At 42.8% G+C, this 25,834-nt stretch overlaps 1 protein-coding gene across 1 annotated transcript in view; it reads right to left on the bottom strand.

Moving 5' to 3' along the window:
* The window catches only part of MYO18B (myosin XVIIIB), a 297,959-nt gene that overhangs the window by 9,914 nt on the left and 262,211 nt on the right, over positions 1-25,834 (bottom strand). The window contains exons 41-42 of the mRNA XM_063623416.1: positions 18,934-18,978; positions 17,415-17,552 (exon numbers count right to left, since the gene is read on the bottom strand). Of these exons, the coding sequence (XP_063479486.1) occupies positions 17,415-17,552; positions 18,934-18,978 (183 nt within the window). The remainder of the gene's footprint in view (positions 1-17,414; positions 17,553-18,933; positions 18,979-25,834) is intronic.

Below are 25,834 nucleotides of genomic sequence, written 5' to 3' on the forward strand. Positions count from 1 at the left end.
AATGACACTGCCCTAGGTCCCAGGGTCTTGTTAGAAATGAGAGATGATGCATGCCATATGCATATTCAGTATTTAAGAGTGGAAGCCACTTCTACCTCCATTACCCCCAGTACTACCAGTGAGGCAAAAGACACTACAGTTAAACTTTCATACATTACTTATTTATCTCAAAGTTAATCCTTTGACATAACAGTATAACATAAATTTTAAAATCTTAACACTTGTCTGATTGCTTTTAATGACCTCTTTCATCAGTGCTAGAGAAGTCCCCAGATTGAGGACAGATGTTCAGGAGTAAACAATTCCTATGTACGAGCCTACTGTGAACAGCACAAAGAAGGGAAGTGGAGACTGAAGTGGCTGGTTCAGCCTCGGAACGAGCTAGTGTCTGAGACAGTGTCTCCTGCTTGGACCATACCCCTTCCCCTTTCAGATTATCTTATGAATGGGGCCCCATCGTTTTATCTCTAGTGTCAGCCACAGAAGCAGATGCTCCATGAAAATTGGTGAAAAACAAAGAAGGAGGCATCTATATCTGCATGTATCGTAGGCAGCATCTCATCAAGCTAAGAAGCATCATCGCATCTTGCAAATGAGGAAACTGAGGCTCAGTGGTGAGAAACCATCTGCTCAAGGCCATACTGCTAAGTGGCAGGGCCTGCATTTGAACCCTGGTGGGCCAGATCTGAATCCCATTCTTCTTCTTCCACTACATCACACACCTACTGGGCAGAAGGCTGACGGGGAACTCAACCAGTTGAACTTACATCTACACGTACGTATTTTTCAAAATCCACTGTGATGTAATGAACCAAGGAAGTCCAAGTCAAGGAGATGCTGGATTTACTGTTATTAGACTTAATCACACAGCAAAACAAACAAAACAGAATTCCCAGGTCTGAGTGTGGTCATAGCCTGGGCCAATTGTAGCTACAGGAAACTCAATGCAGATTTAATGACACCGTGAATCATCCCCCAAAGTGTGCTGTCACCCCCCATTCTTCATCCACTCCCTGAAATTAAAGAGGAAATTAAAAACATATTGATGTTCTTTAATACTGGTGAGGCGTGAGATGGGAAACCAGATGCTCTTTGAAGATGACTTGAATATTTGGTAACTGATTCCAAAATAACAACGGAGAGTCTGTAACGAAAGTTGACATGGCACCCAGGATTATGCATTATGCAGGGAACGGGAGGCACTTATTAAGCCACTGTGGTGTGCAGGTAAATACCACATCATTAGAGTCATCATGTATTATGCCTTTAGGCTTTGCAGGCTTTACTCAAGTTTACGCTCACAACAGTCCTCTAAAGCAGATATTGCAATCTTCCCAAGTCAGAACAGAGGCTCAGAAAGAATCAGTAATTTGTCATGTAATAAGTGGGAGAACATGGATTTAAACCAAGGAATCCTACCCCAGGCCCACGGCTCCCAACTGCTCTACTCTACTGCCCTTTATCATCCCATTTTATAAATGAGGAAGCTGAGGCTAAGACAGGCAAATGGGCTTGCTGAGAAGGAGCAGAGCTGAGACTCCCACCCTGGTCTGTCTGTCTACCTATAATGTTCTGAGCACACAGCGGCAGAAGTTGGGCTGCCCTGCCCTCCTGGGGAGAGCACTGTAGTTGTTGAGTCTGGAAAAAACCATGGAGAAGGGTCAGCAATGCAAGAAATTCCAGAGAAACTGTGAAGCACAGACTATAAATGCAGCAGGAGATTGGCAAGGGAGACAGCAGTCAGTACTGGTGCCTGGGTGCACAGCCTTCCTTTCTTTTTTTTTGAGATGGAATTTCATTCTTGTCACCCAGGCTGGAGTGCAATGGTGCAATCTCGGCTCACTGCAACCTCTACCTCCCAGGTTCAAGCAATTCTCCTGCGTCAGCCTCCCAAGCAGCTGGGATTATAGGTGCCCACCACCACCACATCCAGCTAATTTTTGTATTTTTAGTAGAGATGGGGTTTCACCATGTTGACCAGGCTGGTCTCCAACTCCTGACCCCAAGCGATCCGCCCATCTCAGCCTCCCAAAGTGCTGGGATTATGGGTGTGAGCAACCATGCCCGGCCATGCACAGCCTTTCTTGACGCGGTGGGTTGAGTCAGGCTTTGGAAGAAGGGTACGATTTCAATGGTGGCGATGGCTCAAGAAAGACACTCCAGGCAAGAGCAGAAGATTCCTCCTATTGATTCTTAGCTTATTCAATCTGCAAAACCCTTGACAAGCAAGGGCTGATATCTAAACTGCACAGGCAAGAAAACTGAGGCTTAGGAAGCTCCCCCACCCTAGCTGAGAGGGAAGTTCAAAGCAAGGAGGATGCTGGGGTTTGGGGGAAGGATAGCCAAGGAAGCAGGGAAGTGAGGAGGAGGTGACATTAGCAGCAATCTCTCCCCATGCCTGGCCACTCCTGACATGGGGAATAGAGTCAGGAAACAGACACGGTGAATATCCTACATTCCTTACAATATGGCAGTTTTTATGAGACAAGGTCTCTCTCAAGGCTTGCTTGTTCTCTCTGATGCTTAAGGTCGGGGCCGAGTCTTTGACAATTTTACAAACCAATCCATCGAGCTGCCCTGAGTGGACACCTGCCTCCATGCCTTCTGTGGCTCAGCAGAATTTGCCTTGACTTCACCTACACATTCTTACTGGCTACCAGGGACTAAGGTCAGTGATTTTTGCACAGAGTTGCCCATTCAAGTCACCCCTGGGACTCTACACACCCCCCCCAAAGAAAAAACAGTTAAATTGGAGCTGGATGGTGATAAGGGAATCATTCTCATTTAAAAGAGACGGAAGAGTAATGCAAGATGTTAATAATAAGAAAAACAGAACAGAGAAAAAGGATATATGGGAGCTCTCTATGCTTTCTGCTCTTTTTGTGAAAACCTGAAACTGCTCAAAAGTAAAAAGTCTATTATTTTTCTTAAAAGAGACTAAAGAAGCATAATCAAATATAATGAGTATCCTTAATAGAATCATTCTTTGAATCTTAGCACCACGCAATATATCTTTGTAGCACACCTGCACATGTACCCCCTGCTTTTAAAAATTAAATTTGAAAAATAAATAAATAAGGGATAATATAAAAATACAGTGATACAGGACAGTTTTAGGATAATTGGGTAATATAAAAGTTGAGATCTCAGATAATGTTATGGATTTGTTAATTTTCCTAAGTGCGATAGTGATACGTTAGAAAATGTCCTTCTTAGAAGAAAGATGCGAAACTATTTAAGGAGAGCTGTTGTGATGTTGTCAACTTGTTTTCATAAGCAGAAAGAAAGGAAAGGAGAAGGGAGAAGAGGAAGGAGGAGAGAGGAGAGGAGGGAGGGAGGGAGGGAGGAAGGGAGGAAGGGAGGAAGGAAGGAAGGAAGGAAGGAAGGAAGGAAGGAAGGAAGGAAGAAAGAAAATGTGTTTAAACATAGATGTAGAGGAGGAGCTAAAGATATAAAGTCAATGTGGAAAATTCTAACAACTATCAAATTAAGGTAGAAGCTAATAGTTGATAGTTTCCTCTGTTGTTAACAAATTTAAAAAAAGAGGGAAGAAAGAAAAAGGAAGGAAGGAGCAAGGGAAGGAAAGAAGGAGGGAGGGAGGGAGGGAGGGGAAGGGAGGAAGGGAGGGGAAGGGAGGAAGGGAGGGAGGGAGGGGAAGGGAGGAAGGGAGGGAGGGAGGGGAAGGGAGGAAGGGAGGGAGGGGAAGGAAGGAAGGAAGGAAGGAAGGAAGGAAGGAAGGAAGGAAGGAAGGAAGATGTGTTTAAACATAGATGTAGAGGAGGAGCTAAAGATATAAAGTCAATGTGGAAAATTCTAACAACTATGAAATTAAGGTAGAAGCTAATAGTTGATAGTTTCCTCTGTTGTTAACAAATTTAAAAAAAGAGGGAAGAAAGAAAAGGAAGGAAGGAGCAAGGGAAGGAAAGACGGAGGGAGGGAGGGAGGGGAAGGAAGGGAGGGAGGGAGGGAGGGAGGGAAAGGAGGGAGGGAGAGAGGAAGGAAGGAAGGGAGGAAGGAAGGAAGGGAGGAAAGAAGGGAGGAAGGGAAGGAAGGAAGGAAATTAGCCTAATAAGAAAGAATTAGGAGGGAGTCAGGAAGGAACTGACACTCTGCAGGTGATTCTGATAAACCATCATTCTATATTTAAAGAAAAACCAGACAAACAAACATTTTCACTCACCCTTTAATGTTCAGCCCAACTGTAGGCTTCTCCCAGGAAGCCTTTCCGCCCTCTGGCCTGGGTTGGGGCCTCTCCTGGCTCCCACAGCCTTCTGTGTCCCCCTCTGTACTGTTGTTATCTATTTACTTATTTGTATCTCCCAGCAAGACTGGGAGATACTAGAGTTTCTGGTGTAGACCACGTCTTTCTTCTATGAATCCCCAGCATCAGGACTGCCTCAAAGAAAGCTTGTAGAATGGAAAGAATGAAGGAATGGAGGAATTGAAAGATGGGGGATTGTGGAACTGCAGAAAGAATGTGCAAAGGGCTGCCTCACCTGGGCTGAATAATTCAGAACCCAGTATCCCCACTCACCGGTCAGTCACATCCACTTCTCCTGGCTGAAAAACAAGATTCAAAACCCACTTCCAGTACACAATCTAAAGTGAGTTCTCCAGATTTCTAACACCAAGCCAAGAGCCTTGTTTCATTTCTACAGGATGTGATCAATTTCTAGGAAATCAAATTGAGAGGGAGCTGCAGCCTCATCTGGTTTGAACCCCTCATTCTACACCTAGAAAAACAGAGAAGGGAATAGAACTTCCCAAGTCACACTCTGATGAGATGCTGCAAGTACTGGCTCTACAACTCGAGTCTTTTACCTTCTGCTACAATTTTCACAATGTTTTGAAGAACATAATTCTAGATTTGTAGAGTAATTAAAATCTACTTGGCTTGTAGATTCAATTTGGATTCAACATATTTAAGTGAATTTAATGCATCCCTTCACTTTCCATGCAGAGACACTGTCTCACCAGAGTATGGTGAAATGGCAATAGTGACAGAAAATCTCAGACTAATTCATAAAAACGCCCAGTTCCCCATGAAGATGCAGCTTTAAGTGAATGGAAATCATGCATCCATTAATATTTCCTTGTGTCCATCCTGAATCATTTATTGAGTGTCATGAAGACAGATGCCTGTCAATACAGAGATGAATAGTGCTTGTCTTCAAGTACCTTATATTCTAGAGGGGGTGGTAGATGCGCTAAGTTAGGACTGGAAGAAAATATAAGTGAAAGTTCATGTTTCCCTAGGTGTAGAAAGTAAGAAAAAAAACTTTCAAGTTCAGGGGTACATGTGCAGGTTTGTTATATAGGTAAACTCATGTCACTGGGGTTTGTTGTACAGATTATTTCATCACCCAGGAATTAAGTCTAGTAGCCACTAGTTATTTTTTCTGATCCTCTCCCTCCTCCCACCCTCCACCCTCTGATAGGCCCCAGTGTGTGTTGTTCCCCTCTATGTGTCCATGTGCTTTCATAATTTAGCTCCCACTTATAAGTGAGATGATGTGGTATTTGGTTTTCTGTTCCTGTATCAGTTTGCCAAGGATAATGGCCTCCAGCTCCATTCATGTCCCTGCACAGGACATGATCTCATTCTTGTTTATGGCTGCATAGTATTCCATAGCATATATGTACCACATTTTCTTTATCCAGTCTACCATTGATGGGCATTTAAGTTGATTCCATGTCTTTGCTATTGTGAATGGTGCTGTGATGAACCATACATATGCATGTGTCTTTATGGTAAAACAATTTATATTCCTTTGGGTATATACCCAGTAATGGGATTGCTGGGTCAAATGGTTTTTCTGCTTTTGGTCTCTAAGGAATCACCATGCTGTTTTCTACAATGGTCAAGATGGATTAAATACTTAAACGTAAAAGCCAAAACTATAAAAACTCTGGAAGACAACCTAGGCAATACCATTCTGGACATAGGAACAGGCAAAGATTTCATGATGAAGATGCCGAAAGCAATTGCAACCAAAGCAAAAATTGACAAATGGGATCAAATTAAACTAAAGAACTGCTGTACAGCAAAAGAGACTATCAACAGGGTGAACAGACAACCAACAGAATGGGAGAAAATATTTGCAAACTACGCATGTGACAAAGGTCTAATATCCAGCATCCATAAGGAACTTAAACAAATGTACAAGAAAAAAAAAAACAAAAAAAACCCCATTAAAAAGTGAGCAAAGGACATGAACAGATACTTTTAAAAAGAAGGCATACATGTGACCAACAAGCATATATAAAGAAGCTCAACATCACTGATCATTAGAAATGCAAAGCAAAACCACAACGAGATACCAACTCACACCAGTTAGAATGGCTATTATTAAAAAGTCAAAAAATGACAGGTGCTGGCGAGGTTGCAGAAAAAAAGGAATGCTTATACACTGTTGGTGGAAGTGTACATTAGAAAAAAAATGTTTATTTATGTAAGAGAATAAAAGCCTAGCTCAGCACTCAGCTTCCAGATGTAATAGCTTGCACCAGAGCTACTTGGAAAGCCAGAAAAGTAGAATTCAAATTTAAGGACAGTGGAAAGCCATCAAAGCAGCCATGACTCAAAAGGCCAAATCCTGGAAAGAGGGAAATACACTGAAGGTGAATACAGTATGACGTGGCACTTTCCCTGAGAGTCATTTGCTGACCTGAAAGAAGAATTAATACGGAGAGCTTATACTTCCAGATGCTATATTGGTTCAAGGATGGACACATAGAAAAGTGAAATAGAATAGACAGACGTATATACATAAGATCACTTGATTTATGACAAATTCATACTGTTGTGTAATGTGGACAATATCATTTCTCTAAAATATATGTGCTAGACCAACTCGATATCTATATGGAAAAGAGTGAGCCCTACCTCACACCACAAATAAGTATCAATTCATGATGCATTGTATATCTAGATATAAAAGGTAAATCAATACAATGTCTACAAAAAAAATAAGAAAATACTGCATGATTTCAAAGTAGGCAAATAATTTTTTGACTGTATATAAAGAGTACCAACCATAAAGGAAAACATTATAAACTGGATTACATTAAAATTAAGAACTTTTCTTATAAAAATAAGCCATTAAGAGAGTGAAAAAGGTAAGTGACTGAGTGGAAGAAAACCCACATACCTTATAAAGGGCATGCATTTAGAATACGTAAAGAACTACAGATCAATACAAAAAGAGATGGATAACCAAAGAAGAATAACAATAATGGCCAAAAGACTTTCTCAGACACTTCATTAAAGAGGACATTCAAATGAAGATATAAGCATATAAAAACGTTTATTTACCAGGGAAATGTGAGTGAAGACCAAAATTTGAAACTACTAACACCTATTAGAATAGCTAATTTTTTTAATAACAAAACCAAGCGTTGGCAAGGATTTAGAGCAACCAGAACATTAATTCACTGCTGATGGTTACATAAATTGGAATGACTATTTTGACAGTATTTACCAAAGCTGAAAACACACCTAGCAATTCTACTGCTGAGTATACACCCAACAGAAATCTGTATATTCATGCAACAAAAGATGTGTACAAGATTGTTCACAGTAATACTATTCATAATCATGGGAAACCATAAACAACCTAATTGTCTATTAATAATAGAATAAATTAATTATTACTGTATGTTCACACAACGGCATATTATTGACTATGGTTTCTCAGTGGTGGAATAATTGCCATTTTGGACCCGATAATTCTATGTGGCCTGTCCTGTGCATTGTAAGATATTTGGCAACATCGCTGAACTCTACCCATTGGATGCCAGTAGCATGACAGCCAAAAATGTCTCCAGACATTGCCAGCTCTCCCCCGTTGAGGTGGGTAGTGGTGCAGAAGTGCCTCCAGTTGAGAACCACTGATATAGACTATAGAGCAATGAAAATAAATGAATTACTGCTACATGCAGTAATGAAAACATAATATCGAAAGAAAGAGGCCAGACACAAAAGAGGACATATTGGATGCTTCCATTTACACAGTTCAAAAAGGGGCATATCTAATACACAGTGTTAGAAGTCAGGATGGTGGGTATCTTTGAGGAAGGAGGAGGTGGTGGCTTGAATGGGCACAAGGAAGTTGTAGGGGCACTGTAATGGTCCAGTCTTGATTTTGTTAGTAATTACAAATTAATTAGGTATGATCCATTTTTTGAAAATTTCCTCAAGATCCACTTTCCTGTATATATATTTCAATGGTAAATTTGTGTAACAAAACCTTAGCTTAATCAGAGAACCACAGATTTTAAAAGAATGTTCTGAACCATCAATGATGTATCCAAATAGTTTTCTACAAACTTGCAGCTTAGGTGAGCCTCAAATTTTCTAAAAGGTCCACAGACCTACCATCCAAGACCTCGAGTTCTAGACAGGAAACAGCCTTCCTTCCTATAAATACTTGTCTGAGAGGGATTTGGGTCCTGAAGATAAATCCTGTGTCTACATTCAGACTTCACCTGGTTTCACTTGCTCAGGCCTTTGGTCCATGGTTAATGTGTTTGCATTTAATATTTCTGTGCATTCAGTTTCAAAATCTTTTCCACTCATCTTCCTAATACTGATAAAACTAAAAAGACTCCTTATGTCCTAGGAAGACATAAAACCATATTCATGAGAGGCCCATTCATTAAGTATTTCCAGGATGGATTAAAATTATCCTGAGCTCCAGTTCTAAGAATGCCGAGACCAGTAAATAAATGTACTACTGAAATAAGATTAGCATCAGATGCTTAACCCACTTTGGGAACGAGCTGTTTTTAAAGCTAAGTGCCATTTATTCACATATCCATAATTAATGAACTAATTACAAACGAGCCTTATCTCATCATTTAAGCAGCCCTCACATGACCCATCTTTGGCTTCCTGTCTGTAGTAGAGTAATTGCCCTTCTTTGAAAGTAACACAACTTTATTTTTTAAGACAATACTGTGTAATTTAGACCTTTTTACTTATTCAAGCCAGCCTTATCCCAAATAAAAACAAACAGGGCTGGTGGTAGGGTCTGGATGTTTCCTTTTAAACCAAGAACTGCAAGCCAAGAGTTTGGGGCTGCAAATGTTTACAGAAAGCAAATTTTCCCCTGCAAAAAGGAAAAGTTGTAATGCCATCTTTTAGCCAAACGAAAAGCAGTTGTGTTAAATCGGCACCAAAGCAAATGATACATACAACAGTAATTAGCAAAGATTACACAGTAATTAAAATCACGATGATTATGTGAGTGAGAATAATTTATACAATAATCTCCATGCTCACATTGCAATATGGTACAAGTCCAATAGCAACAGTAGAAAGCCAGGGTTGGTAATAAATTCAAAGCACAGCATCACTAATTATGTGGTGATAGATTGGCCATTGAAATTTAGGGATAAATAAAGTCTCTGATCAGGAGACACCATTTTAGTTGGATTTCCCAAGGTTACTGAATGGGGACCCCAAATACTCTAATACGTTTCCTTCCTCCCCACCATTCTTTCTCTTCATAGTCTTGCCCATTCTTGTAGTTCATTCAGCCTCCCCCTTGGTGGAAAACATTTCCTATGCTTATAGTTTTCATCTACCAAGTTTCATTCTCCTGCTTCAGGTAAGGCCCTTCATTGTCCTTTGGGGAACCCCTCTTCCCTTCATGTTCTCGTGGTTTGGTGGGAATTTCCAAGAGCCAGGTGAGAAGACTGACTTAGGCCAAAGGTAAGAGGTTCCTTCAGTCCCCTTGTCCATTCTGACTGGTTCAGGCTCACTCAGGCTTGCATTTTTTGTAAAACTGTGAAGAAGAGAGAAATTCCCTTTACTACTGGACTCAGAATGGTGCAGGCACGAGTTTGGAGCTGTTGGCCGCCATCTTGTTGCCCCAGAAAGAAACCAACATAGAAGACAGCAGAGCAGAGAGGTTGGTGGGGAACCAAATCCCCATGATCATTTTTGAATTCCTGGATCTGGTAATGCCTGAAGCTAGATTTTCCTTTTTGGTTTCCCAGCTACAGGAAACAATAAATGCTCCTTCTTACTCTGGCCAGGTTGATGGGTTTTATGTCACCTACACTCCTAAGAATCCTAACATTACGCAGAGGTTTCTTGGTATCTCCTTAGGGCTCCAGGTCAGAGTTTAAAAACCTTCTGGACAATTCTCTTTGGATGTCCCCAAACACACGAAGTTTAACGTATTTAAAACTGAGCTCACCAAAACTCCACTTTCACTACCAAGAGGTTTTCTGTTGTGATCATGGTTTCTGCTGTGAGTTTAGCCCACTTCTGCAATCTCTGGTATGTGGAGCACCCAGTCCTAGTTTTCCCTAGTCCTGCCTGTCAGCATCCATGCCTTTGGCACAGCAGCATCACCTGGCCTGCTCTGGGATGAAGGACAGAGGATGGAAGGGAGTTTCTGCTTATTAAACACCAACTTGGTGGCAGGCCTTCCAATGAGCACTCTAGAGTGCTAATTTGCTATAGCTGTTAATTCTTCAGCTCTGCAAAGGGAATATTATTAAAGTCTATTTAATGGTAGAGGGGCTGAGACTCGGAGACTGTAACTTGCTCATAGTCAGGAATTAGTAAAGGAGAGGTTGTATTAGAAAACAGATCTACCCTTTACTTTCTTGAAGTGTATTTTCCAGGCCCTGTTGAGCTCTCTGAGCCCACCACATGCTTCTGCTCTCAACCTGCACTCTGGGGGGCCTAAACCCCAGACCTTCTGTTCTCCTCATTATAGTTCATCAATTCTGCTTCATGCTTCCAATAACTTGTTCTGTGATAGTAGACAGTTAATGTGTTTGGCAAATCTATGCTGGGTTCTTGATATTGTCTGTTTCATTGCCCTGATGAGAAGCCATCTGACTTCAGTCCACTGGGCACTTATCTGTTCAGTGAGTATTCATTGAGTACCTACTATGTGCCAGGCACTGTACTAGGTGCTGAGGTTCAAGAAGGACAGAGACAAGGGTTATGTCCTTAAGAAGCTCATGGCCTAATGAAGGGGACAGACACCTTGCCAAGATTATATCTACATAATATGGACTATGCCATGGGAGAGGGAGATTTGGGTTCTGTGAGATAACAGTAGAGGGGCACCTGACCCACCAGGAGATCAGGGAGGCTCTCGTGGCAGGCAGTGCATGAGCTGAGTCTTGAAGGATGATTAAGAAGAGATAAGAAACATGGGAAGGGTGTTCCAGTCGGAAGGAATATCACAGACAAAGGACTAGAGTTGCGAGCTAGCATAGTGTATGCAGAAGAGCTATAAACCATTTGGTGTACAAATTGTGAAGAAAAGGAGGGAAATAAGACCAGCAATGTAGGCAAGACCTATATCATGAAAGGCCATGTAAGCCAGCTAAGGCATTTGACTTCTACCTTGTAAGGCAGAGGTCAGCAAAGATCTTCTGTAAAGGGCCAGATGGGAAATATTTTTGGCTTCGTGGATTATATGGTCTCCGTTGCAACTAATCAGTTCTGCCACTGCAGTGAAAACACAGTCACGGTCAATATGTTTTTTCAAAAAAACCATGGGCGTTGCTGGGATCCAATAAAACTTTATTTACCAAAACAGGGCAAGGGCCAGATGTGGCCTGTGGGCAAAAGTCTGCTGACCCCTGCTGTAGGCAATGAGGAGCCACTGAAACCAGATTTTCCTTTTAGAGGAATCAAACTGGCTAAAGTATAGAGGATGGACTAAAGGAGGGTGGTGTTGAAAGGTCTTTGCCAGAGTCTAGGAGCACAATTATGGTAGCTTGACTTAAAGGTGTTGGCAGCGGGGGATAGAGAGAAGCAGAAAGAGTATTTGTTTGGGTTTGGGGGTAGAATACAAGACTTACGGATTCGTTGAATATGGGGATGAGAGAGGGGAATGATAACCTAAGATAACAAGGGCTCCAACATAGTGCTTTATGAATGACAGAACCACTCAATGATCCTGTTAACACAGGGCTGGGGCGGCGGGATGAATTTCCTCTTGGACATGCTGAGTTAAAACATCAGGGAGATACCTGGTTGGTGATCAGTGTAGACAATAAGATAACATAAGTAAATTTAAAACTTGGGAGAATATAAAGGGTGTTCATCTGTATTTGGGGGTCACTGCTGAAAGCTGCAGAGCCTAAATCACAAAAGGAGAATTGCCTGCTATCAGGTGGAGAGAGAATCAGCCAGGTGAGGACAGTAACCTGTGAACCCTGGCATTTGGAGATAAGGTCGTGAGGCAAAGAACAGGGAAGAGAAGTTTGAGGAGAACCAAGGAAGAGAAATCTTGTCAAGGCCAAGCAGATAGAGTTCCATGAAATGTTCAAGAGTGGGGAAAAGTCCAGGAAAATATAAAGACTAGAGAGTGTCCCCTGATTTGTGTCTCTGGAAGCTGCTGACACAGTGAGCAAGGTTTCAATGGAGTGGCAGGGCAGTCTCTGGGCTGTAGTAAATTGAGGCATAAATGTGGAGTAAGTGAAGATGGTACCTATTAACAACACGTCTGAGAAGCTTGAATCGAAAGAAGGAAAAACAATAACTCAATAGGACAGCAGGGTGATGGACGAGGACACGGTTAGGATGGGGAGGACCTCAGCTGTTTATAACCTCTGGGGGAAGAACTGAAACAAGGAAAGTTGAGGACACAGGAGACAGAGGTGACACTAGATGAATCAGAGTGTTTTAGGGGGAAAGAAGACCCGGATCCCAATTAGCTTCAGACAGGGCAGGACTGGACCTCATCTTCTGAGACCAGAGGGAATATGGGGGCGGATAGAGATGAATGCATATACATCACAGCAGAAGTTAAAGCCATTATTATTTTACTTTGAATGAAACAGAAGTGGAGGTGCCTCCTGAGAGTGATGGGGAGAGATCAGAGGGAAGTCAGGATGGTTTGGAATAATTGCCCAGGAAATGAGAACAGCGACTGCCCGATGACAACACCTTGGCAGTCTCTACAGCTAGGTCGTCATGCCTGTCAGTATGTGGACCTTGCAGAACAGGGTGAGTGACCACGGCTAGGGTTTTATTGGGCTTGGGGTGAGGATCTAGAAAGAAATGAGGCTTAGACCCTGCTCAGGAAGCCCAACGTGTTGTAAGGGGAAGAAGAAGTTGGGAGAGCCTCACTGCCCTCGCACTCTCATCCACAGAGCAGTGGAAGGAGGGCGAGAAGGAGAGGCCAGGCATGCAGCAGGGACTGACGTAAGCATGCCAGACCCTGGACAGCCCAGGCACCACTTACAGCCAGATGTCAAGAGAAACTCCTGAACAAAGTGTGACTGCCACCACCCAGCCCATAAACTCCCTCTCTGTGGCCACAAACGTAATTTAGTGTCTTCATCTCCAGAAGTGCTTGCATTTATCAGCGGCAGCAGCATGATTCCTGGGCTGTAGATCATAACGCTTTAGGTGTATTTCTCTTGAGTTGACATCCCCTTATAAATAATGTAGGGAAAGCTTTTATTTTGTTGGCAGAAGACTGCTTTCTCCCTCTCTTCTGTTTTTAGAGTGACCTTCTTTCTCAGTCAAATGGGATAGATCCAAGAGGCTCATTTATTGGGTCTTCCCACGCACCAGGTAATATGGGAGCAGGTATAAATAGGAGTCCTGTTCTCTACTATGATACAGTCTCCTAGCAGAAAGGACACTCATATCTATTAGAGTTTAAAATGCAAATGCCCTTTGATCCAGAGAATCATTTACCCATGTTTATAAGGATGTGTGCTTTTCAAAGCTTGACAAGTTAATATCAAATATCTGGAAAGCACCTAAAAGTGAAATAAAGACACTATAGTTAAATAAATCATGGCAGCTTGTGCAGGAGTTACAAAGAATGAGATGAACTTATGCATACTGGTAAGGAAAGATCTCCAAGGTGTATTGCTGAGGGAAAGAAGTATATTGTAAAAATTTATGAAAAGCATTACACATAATTATATAATTCATGTTTTTTTAAAATCCCACATATGCTACATATTTGCTACAAGTACATGTATATGTTTATGATACATACATATAGAAAAAGATATAGAAGGATATACACCAAACTGAAGATGATGGATCCTTCTGAGAAGGAAGCTTAAGACTGCAGTGGTGGCCAAGGGGATTTTAGCCTTCTGATATATTTTAAGTCCTTTGAGAGGAAGTATTCATAGATTGCTTGTGCAATTAAAAAGAGCTAGAAGTCAAGACACCTGTACTCTGTGTCAGTTCATACTATACATTTGGATAAGATATTTCCCTCTGCAGACCTCAGCTTTTCCCATCTATATACTGAGTGAGTTGGGCTGGATAATCCCAGTGGTCCTTTGCAACTCAGAATGCCTTGAGTCCTCAAGCTGTAAACATATTCAAAGGAAGGGGTTCATAATTTTTAGGGCTCAAAGTCATAGGATCTGGCGCTCAGTAGCACTTTGTCTTGGCTGAACATTGAAGGTTGAATAATACTCCTTAGGCAGTTTTAGTACTAATAAACAGAGGTCAGATTTTTCCAGTAAACTTCACCAGGTGAGTGATCTACCTCCTGGATGAATGTCAGAGAGCTGTGGTGGCGTGGCAAATCAAATAGAGGCTTTGGTGGGATTCCAACCTAGGTTCAAATTCTGGCTCTTCCACTTACCTACTTTGTGCTATTAGTGAACTACCAACCCTCTCTGCGCCACAATCAATGCTGAGCTGTGACCAAACACAGTTAATATTTCTGCCCCAGCTTTGGTGCTCTCGTCAGTTATTCATTCAACAAACATTTATTGAGCACCAACTGTGAGCCAGCCCTGGGGATGTGGCCATGAGGAAGACAGCAAGAAATCCCTTCTTACAGATGTGTAAGTATCTCCCTTGCCTCCTGCCCCCTCCCTGTTCTTGGTGCAAGCACTTTCACTCCAAACAGCAGCTGAACATGCCCAAGAACTTGGAAGGGAAAAGCGAAGAGAAAAGGGAAAGAGACTCTGGATTGGGCTCTCTGGGAGATGCTGAAGACCCACCTTGCCTGAGGGGCCACTGCAGGAGCTGTAAGACCATCTATGCATGGATCAGTTGCTCCCCCTTCTCTGAGTCTCAGATTTCTCTTCTGTAACATGAAGATAGACAGTGAAGTCTATCTCCTGGGATTCCTCCGGGCATCAAATAGTTACTAATGCTGATAAAAGTGGCTTATTTTTTGTAGCTCTTTCTAGGTGCCAGGCTCTGAGTAAAGAGTGGCTTGTGCATCACCACATTACCCCTGACAACAATCGTGATTTACTCAGGAGGAAACATGAACAGAGAAGTTAAGCAGCTTGCCCAAAATCTCACAGCTGCAGATATGCAAATAAAGAATTGGAATATTATTTTTAATCTATGTCCGGGTCCATACATAGTAAGCATTTGATAAATGCTTATTGAAAGTTATATGTACTGGTTTGTCTTGTTGTCCTAAAAAAGTTTACTTTAAAAACTATACGTTGTATACGTTTTCCTATACATTATGCTTTCTAATCCAGTGCTAGAGAATTCAGTGAATTTGGAAGCAGCTAGAACACCGATTAAAGATGAATCTCTGTATAGAATAACAATTCTAAAACTTTTCAACAGGCCATTACAATGTAAAAAGTGCCCACTTTTTGTTATTGGACAATTGCCAATTATATCTTAAACAGGTATAGCAAATGAAAAAAAAAAAAAAAGAATTGGAATCCAGCTCTGACTTCAGATCCTGCACCGAAACCATAATACCCTATCATCTCCCACTCAAACAGGTGCCAAACAACTTAGGTTAGGCTGCGATTCATCGGTTAGAATCCTTATTATCCACTCTAATTATAATTATGAAACTTGGTTATTATGTTAATGAGCATTCACATTCTTCTCTGGCTGCCTCCAATTCTCCTGCTGCCACTGGCAGACAGGCTAAAGCAAAGGTATTCAGTTTTCAGAAGAGATAAAGTCCTCATAGTTTGGAGTTCACAGAGGACACAATTCCCTTCTTCACACAGGCCTTTGTTTTTAATTAAGAGCAGTAATCAGATAATCTTGCTTTAATTAGCTCCCCAGAAGCAACCCATTCTTGGAGGCTGTCTTTGATATTTTCTACATCAAGTCTTTCAGCCTAAGATTATCTGCAGACATGCACCAGACATTTGCCGTTTGCCAAATATGCCCAAAACTTTAGCATAAACTCCCACTCCCTTCTTTTTGTAAAGACAACCCCTGCATCAAAGCAAACACATTTTGAGTCAGGAAGGGGTTGTCTGGGTTTGCTCCGTGATTTTTCCAGTCTTATCATATTGGTCCTTCTGTTCACAAAAACTGTGTGCATCTCATCTTAATTATGCATCTCTTAATCCATAATTTCTGACTTATGGCCATTAACTCCTAATTACAAGAGGGCCACCTTTGAAAAGGGAAACCAAGTGAGCTCAGAGAAATGGAGCTGAAAAGCAAGAAGGAAGATGGATGATAGAAGCTGTGCAACTAAGGGTGAATCCAAAGGCCCATTTATTGGAGGCGGTTATTGTTGGCAATTCTGTAGATTTGTGAGGCTGCCGTATCAGGCCACACCTGAATTCATCCCTTTCTGTGGTAAGGAAATTATACAATTAAAAATAAAGCTAAAATTCAAATAAAGCTAAAATCTCCAGGTGATAAATCCTCTGGCCCAATTTCTTTATAATGACTTTCCATTAAAAAAACTTAAGTGAATATGTTTATTAAAAATTTTTTGAACCTGTAAAACCTGTAATTACCCCATAAATTTTTTTTTTTTTTTTTTTTTTGAGACGGAGTCTCGCTGTCGCCCAGGCTGGAGTGCAGTGGCGCAATTTCGGCTCACTGCAGGCTCCGCCGCCCGGGGTTCACGCCATTCTCCTGCCTCAGCCTCCCGAGTAGCTGGGACTACAGGCGCCCGCCACCTCGCCCGGCTAATTTTTTGTATTTTTAGTAGAGACAGGGTTTCACTGTGTTAGCCAGGATGGTCTTGATCTCCTGACCTCGTGATCCGCCTGCCTTGGCCTCCCAAAGTGCTGGGATTACAAGCGTGAGCCACCACGCCCGGCCAATTACCCATAAATTGAAAAAAGAGTATGATGTGCCTTAAGTAGAAGGTAACTATAACAACTATTACTATTTTTTGAAAAATGTTCACCCTGTGCTACTTAAAAATCTGGAAAACCATGCTCTGGAGAGGACTGCATTAGGTCCTCATTGCTTCAACCATTTGCATCAGTAAATAAAATTATATTCCATGTATTGCAGATGAGGAAGTAGAGGCTCAGAGAGGGTAAAGGATCTGCCTAAAGTCACACAGCTAGGAAGTGGCAGAGTTATACCTCAGACTTTCAGGACCATGTTTGTTCTTGCCTATGCCAGAGACAGTGAAAGACTTGAACAACAACTTTCAAAGTCTGAGATTCTTCAAGCTATTAGCCATCCAGAGGCAGCAGGGAGATACTCTTACCTGGGGCTGAGGATGTGGCTGCTGGTGGCTGACTGTCGAGAAGGAGTCCTCATAGTATCTGTGGCCAGGGACAGAGTACAGCTCAACCAGGACTGCAGGCTGCCCTCTGGCTGGGAGCTGAGGATGGAGACGTTATCCCTAGAATAAGATTGCAGGACACCATCAGCACAATGACAACCACAGTAACAGCAATAATTAGATATTCACCCATAACATAAGCCAGGCATTGTGCTAAGTGATATACCTGCATAACCTCACTTACCATCCCAGAGAGGTAGGAGCCAGTGCTGTCACAGTTACACAGCTGGAATTACTGAGATTTGGAGAGGCCAATTTAGGTCTTGGCCAAGGTCACCCAGCTAGTCAATGATGAAATTGGGATGCAAACCCTGTTCTTTTTATTTCAATGCCTATGCTATTAATCATGACACTCTTCCTTGGGGAGATACACACTCCAATACAAATGTTGAGGTCTATCCAATTTAGGAGTAAAGTTTGGCATTGAATTTGATATGTTCAAGGAACATATCAAGTGTGAAGGTCTTAACTCCTTCCTTACCTTATCTGGATCATCTTTAAAACAGGGACTCTACTTTTATGTCCCCTGATTCTGAAAGTGGCACAGAAAGGGAGGGAGTCCTCCTAGGTCCTCAATGAGACCACATAAGTTGATATACTCACTCAACATTATGTATATGTGTGTGTATATGTATGTGTGTATATTTGTATATTAATATTATTTATATGTGTGTATGTACATTATAATATATAGTTTTTTAATAGGATGCTCTATTTATGCCAAGCACCAGTTCTTGCCCATGTGAACTTAACATTTCTACAAATAACAGTAAAAGTTTTAAAAATTATTAATGTTTTATAGAGGTACAGAGGGGAGGTTTTACTAGAACCTGCTCTCTGTCCCTCTATAAAGCATTAGTAACGGTAGGTTCCAATAAAACCTACCCTCTGTGCCTCTATTAAGTATTAATAATTTTGTCTTTCAAAGAGGAAGCCTTGATTTGCTTCTTGGAGGCCTAAGGAAAGACATCAAGTAGTGAAAGTTGAGCTACATCTTCTTCGAAGGTTAGGGTTTGGCTATGCAGGGACTGAAGAATGGAATTTTGGGTGGAAGGAATCATGTACACATAGATACGGAGGTCATAAAGATCGGGGCATAAACAATATGGAAACCAGAAATCACATCTGGAGGGGAAAGCAAGGGTCTGAATGTGCAGAATACAAGTGTCAGTGTAAAAAGTCTATTCTGGGGCAATAGGGAGCCATTGAAGGTGTCTGAGGACAGTAGCATGAGAAGGCATAGGCTTCTTTCTGTCTAAAAGAACTAGGGCAGTTCAATACGATGTTCCTAGTGCTATATGTTATGACCATGAAGGCATTAGTCTCATGGGCATCACTGATAATTCTCCAAGTGGACATGGATGTTCCCTCTGCAAATTGGACAGAGAGAGCCAGGGGCTCACCCTTGTGAGCTGCTCGGTTCTACTTGGGGTTAACTTACATCTCTTTTCTGCCACTGCTGCCACAATCCACTGCCGTCTGGACACTAGTAAGAGGCACAAGAAAGAGTGTGTTATCCTCATGCTGCCAGGGGCTTGGGAACATGGTTATTGACGTTAGACAGACATGAGTGTGAATCCCACTTCCAACCTTTGCCCCTGTGTGATCTCAAGGAAGTCACTTGCCTTCCGTGAGCTTCCTTTCTTCCTTCCTAAAATGTGGCAAATAATGGGGCTCTGTTGTGGAGCAGAGTAAGTGAGATAACCCTTGTAAAGATCTCAGCATGGTTCCTGGCAAATAGATAGTGCTAATTAAGTGGTAGCAACCATTACTGCTACTCTTGTTTTAGTACAACTAGCACTGCTATTATTAATAGCATTGTTATTGCTAACAAGCAAGGCATTAGCTGTATGTTCTTCGTGAGTGCTAGCAAATCAGACATGGAGCAGGGCAGCTTCCCAGGGCATTGTGGGAAACTCCAATACTAATTACGATGGTAGCTGTTCTTTAGAGAGCATCCCTCCGTTCAACAAATATGCTACCCACACAATCTCATCTACCTACCCCATGTGTCTCCATTTTAGAGATTAGGAACCTGACACATTTGTCTAAGTCACACAGCTTTTGATCCCAGGCCTGTTGAGTTCATGCTCCTAACCAGCATGCAATTGTTCAGTGGGTGGGTGCAGACAGCCAAATCGCAAACCTCAGACACCTAGGACATCATTTTAATCTGGATCGTCAGGCTGGGGCTTCTCAGTATTCTCTGCTGTAATCTGGACAATTCCTCTTTTAGAAGATCAAGCTGTTTCCTCTAAGAGCTGCACCTGCTGCTCCTTGGCTCCCACCCTCAAAAGCCTGTCACCCTGGGGGCTTCTATTTACATGCATTTGTCCAGGCAGTGACCAACACCCCTTCTGGACCAAGAACAAGTCTTATTCATCTTTCTGCCCCAAAGCTCAGCCAGACCAGAAGTTCTCAGACAATGCTTGGTGAATCCAACAGAAGAAAAGTCAGTAAACAACAGCCATGGGCCAATTCTAGCCTACCATTTATTTTTATAAATAAAGATTTTTGTCTGTGATTGTTTTTGCAACATCACAGTAGTGCAACAAAGACAATATGGCATGAAAAGCCTAAATATTTACTATCTAGCCCTTTTAAAGAAAAATACTCTGCAATGGAACAAAAGCAGCTTTTGTGAATGGCCTTCTAGGAGGCAGAATAATGGTCCCCAAAGATGTTCACATTCTAATCCCCAAAACAAGGGAATATGTTTCTGTACAGGGAAAAAGTTTTATTGGAACACAGTCACCCTTCACTTACATTTTGAGTACTTCCTCACCTACTTGACTAAACACCAATCTTTACTTGAATCTAGCACTCAGGAAAGTCTTTATAGCCCAATAGCTAATCAAAGCGCACACTGGTGTTAGTTCTTGTTCACTGTTTACCCTGGCTGACTCCATGAGTACTAGCCCCATGGGTGGACTCGGCATTCAGATTCACCTTCTTCCAAAGGGCTCTTCCCCAGCACTAGAGACCATTCATTTCATGATGTCTAATCATGCTGGGCATCTTCTCATCTCCTTACTCTTCCGCATGTTCCTGCTCTCTGACCCACTCTGTCCATACACAGGGCTGATCTGTATGGACAATATCAATGGGTTCCCTATCCCATGGCTTTATCTTGGACTCGGCCAATAGGGAATGCAGCTGACAGTTGACAAGAAGGAGGGAAGAGAGGGAAGCTGAAGTACTTATTGTCCTGGATTTCTGGATTTCTCTCTACTGCCTTTCCTTGTGTTGGTTCCAGCTCTCAACCAAAGGCCAGAGCTCCTCCTATCAGGCCTCTCTCTCACACTCTTTCTTTCTGGATTCCAGCAATTGCACCCTTTTCTCCCTTCAGACCTTGCAGGAGTTACTGCTCTCAGTTGCTGCTATTCCCTAGGTGCTGCACCATCTATACCTTGGGGCTTCCTTACACCTTTGTAAATAGTCCTTTTGTTAAGCTCTCTTCATTTAGAGTGTCTTTCAGTTTCTGCCAGACTCTATTACAATAGCTAATCTCAATGCTTTTTCTACCTTAACAGGAAGATCTGCATTTACTAGGCCAATAGTTTATATGAGGAAGAAGCAGACAGCAGGCATGACCCAACACTGCACTGCTAACTACTGTTACACCCTTAATCACTGTGTCACAATGTGGGGAAAAAAAAAAAAAAAAAAACAGTGAAGAATCTAAAGAGGCAATCTTATAAGAGCCTAAGATTATCAGCAATCCTTACTAGCTCCTCCTAAGCTTCTGACCTGGAAAAGAACTAGCCACAAGGACAAATAAAAAAGATGAAAGTATAGCTGCTTATTAATCCTACATTTTTATAGTATCTCCACACTGGTTGCTTTTGCCCATGAACCTGTTTCACTAAATTTGCACAGAATATCTAAGGCTGAAGTCAAGACCCACCAGGTGGTCTGTTTGTTCATTCATGATGAAATACCGTCCATACCAAGAGTGATATCTGACCTGGACCCCATGCTTCCTACCATTTGAGATGGTCTCCAAAAAAATGAGAGTATGTTTAAAACAAGGAGGCTGAATTAAGAGCTTCTGGGAACTATAGCTCACGTTTATTGTATAACAAATGCTGAAGGCACCTAACACCTTTATATGAGATGATCTGCAATGAAGTCTTCAGGACAGGAGATTTAAAAAAAAAGGCTTTCAGGCAGAAGCAGTGGGGAGCTTTGTACTGTCTGCTCCTGAGAAGTATTAAACCACATGGGCAGAACTCACTACCATATTGACTGCACGTCAGTCACAGGTTATTGGTCCTGGGAAGTACGTGAGTTTGTATACCGTGGTACATGGAGCCCTCGAGGTCTGGAAGACCCCATGAAAAGTGTGGGTACCAAGCGGTCAAGAAGAGAGACCTAGGAGGAAGGATTAGCCCAAAACCTTCCTCTCTCACTCCAATCAGAGGATGGCTGCACTCCATCCTAAGCTAGAATTTTGTACATGAGTTTGCTTTGGTATAAAAAAGGAATTCTACAATAAGGAGGACATTTGAAACACATTGGTCCTTTTACTACGTGAAGAAAGTGTCTCTGGGCTACAAGCTCCACGAGGCAAGTCCATGTTTGCTTGTTCCCTACTGTACCCCCTGTCCCAATTCATTGTTTTCTGCTGAGTGGGCAGAGGCCCAAAGGGCAGATGACCTGTCCACGGTCCTGATGCATTTGGTGATACAGCTGTCTGGGACCCTCATCTCCTGACATGCGGTCAGTGGTTTTCTCTCCCCTTGGTGCAAGTGGCTTTTTAAAAAAAGAACTTGGCCAGGCGTAGTGGCTCATGCCTGTAATCCCAGCACTTTGGGAGGCCGAGACGGGTGGATCACGAGGTCAGGAGTTCGAGACAGCCTGGCCAATATGGTGAAACCCTGTCTCTACTAAAAATACAAAAATTAGTCAGGTGTGGTGGCATGTGCCTGTAGTCCCAGCTACTGGGGAGGCTGAGGCAGAAGAATCACTTGAACCTGGGAGGCAGAAGTTGCAGTGAGCCAAGATCAAGCCATTGCACTCCAGCCTGGGTGACAGAGTGAGAGGAAAAGAAGAAGAAGATGGAGGAGGAGGAGGAGGAGAAGGAGGAGAAAGGAGGAAGAGGAGGAGGAGGGGGAAGAGGGGGAGGGGGAGGAAGGGGAAGAGGGGGAGGAGGGGGAGGGGGAGGAAGGGGAAGAGGGGGAGGAGGGGGAGGGGAGGAGGGGGAGGGGGAGGGAGAAGAAGAACTTGAACTTGTGCCAGGAATTTGTAAACAGGGTGTTGATGATGAGCAAGATAATTAATTCAATGTCTTCAGCTGTACTTCTTTAGGGCCAGTCTTTGCCAGACAATTCCAGTCTAAATGCAAACGTTGCCTGGGAAGTAACATGTAAATTCATTGGCCCCATCTCACAGTGACAGACACAAGTTCTCCTTAATGACAGGGCAGTTACTGGGCAGAGAACAGAGACCTTGACAAGGGAAAGGAGGAAGTAGCTTACATTTGACATGACAGCAGAGCTTGGCCATTAGCAGTTTAGGTTATGGGGTCAGCCTGGAAATCAGACCATGGCTTCATCACTTACTGCATGGATTGGGGCAAGTTTCTTGACTTCTCAGTTTCTTCATCTGCAAACTGGGAATAATAATGGTAGGAGCCTCAGAGAGTTGTTTTGAGGATAATATATGCCAAACAGGTAGCATAGTACCTGCACAAAGTAATTTCTCAAGAAAAGGTACCTATTGTTACAATTATCATTATTTCCTGTAATGCTGGAATAGATAAAGCAGTTTGGAGCCCTGACTTTCTGTGAATCCTACTAGCTGGATATATGGGCTAGAAGGAAAGCCAGGTGGTCTACGTAGCATCATTTAAACAGGAGTTATATGGTACTAAGGCTTTGCATTGCAACTTGAACTGCAGCATCAACCTTCTTAGATTAATAGGAATGCTTTAAGCTGTTCTCCCTGGCCTGGAGCACATTCATTACTCACAGGGGACAAACTAGAAAGTAAAAAAGTTGCAGGAAAAGAGCTGTTGGCAGTTCCAATGACTGTCCTACTAGGTAGCAAGAAACTTTACAGTTTGGACAGAGCCTGGGTCCACGCATGAATAAATTAACTCAGAAGCATGCCCTCAGTAGCAACCAGAATCTTTGGTTAGACCCAGATCTTTCCACTTGTCCTACTGCAGCCTAATTTTAGCCAGGTTATAAAAGGATGTACATTGGAAAATGTCCAACTTATACTCAACAAAGCAATTGAGGATTCTTTTTTCAGAGCATTCATCTCAGACTGGGCCAGCTGGTACTTATGCACTTTCAGCTGACCCAAGAGTAAGAGGTCATTCGCTGACCTCTCTACATCTCGCCCAAACCCCTTTACCCCCTAGCCAAGGTGACAGACAGAGCAGCCGCAGCCCCTGGGCCATGAATAGACAGGGCTGTGTCAGCCAGCACATTCCTCCCTCCAAGAATAATGAGCATATGCCAGGCCTGGGTGACTGGCTTAAAGCATTTCTCCATTAATCTAAGGAGGTTGATGCCACAGTGCAAGTTACAACGCAGGACCCTAGTGCAGGAGAGCACATGTTTAAATGCTGCCGCATAGGCTACTTGGCTTTCTGAGCACGTAGCCACGTTTCCAGCCTGGAAGGCCTGTTACACTCAGATCTAATTCCCAACATGGGGAAATGTGACTTTTTGTAATTTGAACAAGTCTCTCAAAGAACCTCACCTGCAGCTGAAGCATCTCTCTCTCTCCTCTCTCTCTCTCTCTCTCTCTCTCTCTCTCGTGTGTGTGTGTGTGTGTGTGTGTGTGTGTGTGTGTTTCTCTCCTAGGTTGGCCTTGAATTCTATTATAATTGAGAACTCTGTTTGGAGAAGTACCTTGAACCAGTCCCTCAGGCTCTAATCCAAACCTCTTACCCCAGGGTGATGAGGCAATTAGGAGTGAAGTGTAGCATGGAGCTGCTAGCAAGTGGGAGACTATAGACTAGGGCCTGGGCAGGAGCTGTGGGTTCTGCTATGGACGGTGGATTTACAACCTAGCAACACAAATACTTCTTTTCATTGTTTATAACCAATTTAATTGCACTGTGATCAGAGAACATGCTTTATACAATATTAATTCTTTGAAATGTGTTGAGACTTCATGGGCAATTTTTTCCCCCAGTTTCCCCATTTCTGTGATATTACTGAAATCTACAGTGTTTCCACTTCAAATCCAAGTTCTAAGTCAACATATTAGGATCAAGGCCTGCTGCGAATTAGGAAATGCTCCCTAAGAACCACCCTGGGGTTAGGGCTGGCTGCAGGGGCTTGCGACCCATGCCCAGAAGGGCCTGCATTTTGGTTTAATGCTCTTCTGTCACTGTCTTGAAATTTTAAATAATTTTTTTAACAAGGAGCCCCATACTTTCTTTTTTCCTTCTTTTTTTTTTTTTTTTTTTTTGCAACAGAGTTTCACTCTGTTGCCCAGGCTATAGTACACTGGCGCCATCTCAGCTCACTGCAACCTCTGCCTCCCTCGTTCAAGCCATCCTCCTACCTCAGCCTCCCAAGTGCACCACCACGCCCGGCTAATTTTTGTATTTTGGGTAGAGACAGAGTTTCACCATGTTGGCCAGGCTGGTCAAACTCCTGACCTCAAGTGATCCACCCACCTTGGCCTCCCAAAGTGCTGGGATTACAGACATGAGCCACCATGCCCGGCAAGCCTCACACTTTCACTTCACACTGAACCCTACAAATGATGTGGCCAATCCTGCCTGGGGCAATGGGGCATTTTAAGAAACTGAGGGTGTCAGTGGGTTTCTATGGGTCATCTTCAGAGGAGAAGAAAGGTAGGAGAAAGGGAAAGAGGAAGGCGGGATGGAGAAAGAGAAAAGGGGAACCAGAGGGCTGCTGCTCCCTCATCTACCTTCCCGGGGGACACTGGTCTTCTTTCACTTCCTAGAAGGTGCCTTGATCTGCCATTACTCATTTTCTCCAGGCCTTCCCATGGCTGGCCCCTTCTTCTCATTCCGGTCTTAATTCCAATGCCTTCCTCTCTGGGAGGCTACATCTGCCTATCCTGCTCTTCATCATAGCACTGTGTTCTCTGCCCTCGTAACTCCAATGGTAACCTTGTGTTTTATTTATCAGTCTGTGCACTTTATTTTTGGACACACACAACACACATATTCCACCATCAGAATGCAGGTTTGATAAAAGCAGGACCGCCCCTAGGCTCTTCTCCCTCTCTATTCCTCCTCAATTCAACCAACCTGGACTTTAGACACAGTTCCAAACATTCGTTTCTGCCTGACTTCAGGCAAGTTATTCAACCTCTCTTCATCTGTAAGAGGGAGAATAACGATAACA

The sequence above is a fragment of the Symphalangus syndactylus genome, chromosome 18 (assembly GCF_028878055.3).
Source record: "Symphalangus syndactylus isolate Jambi chromosome 18, NHGRI_mSymSyn1-v2.1_pri, whole genome shotgun sequence".
In the NCBI taxonomy this organism is placed as follows: domain Eukaryota; kingdom Metazoa; phylum Chordata; class Mammalia; order Primates; family Hylobatidae; genus Symphalangus; species Symphalangus syndactylus.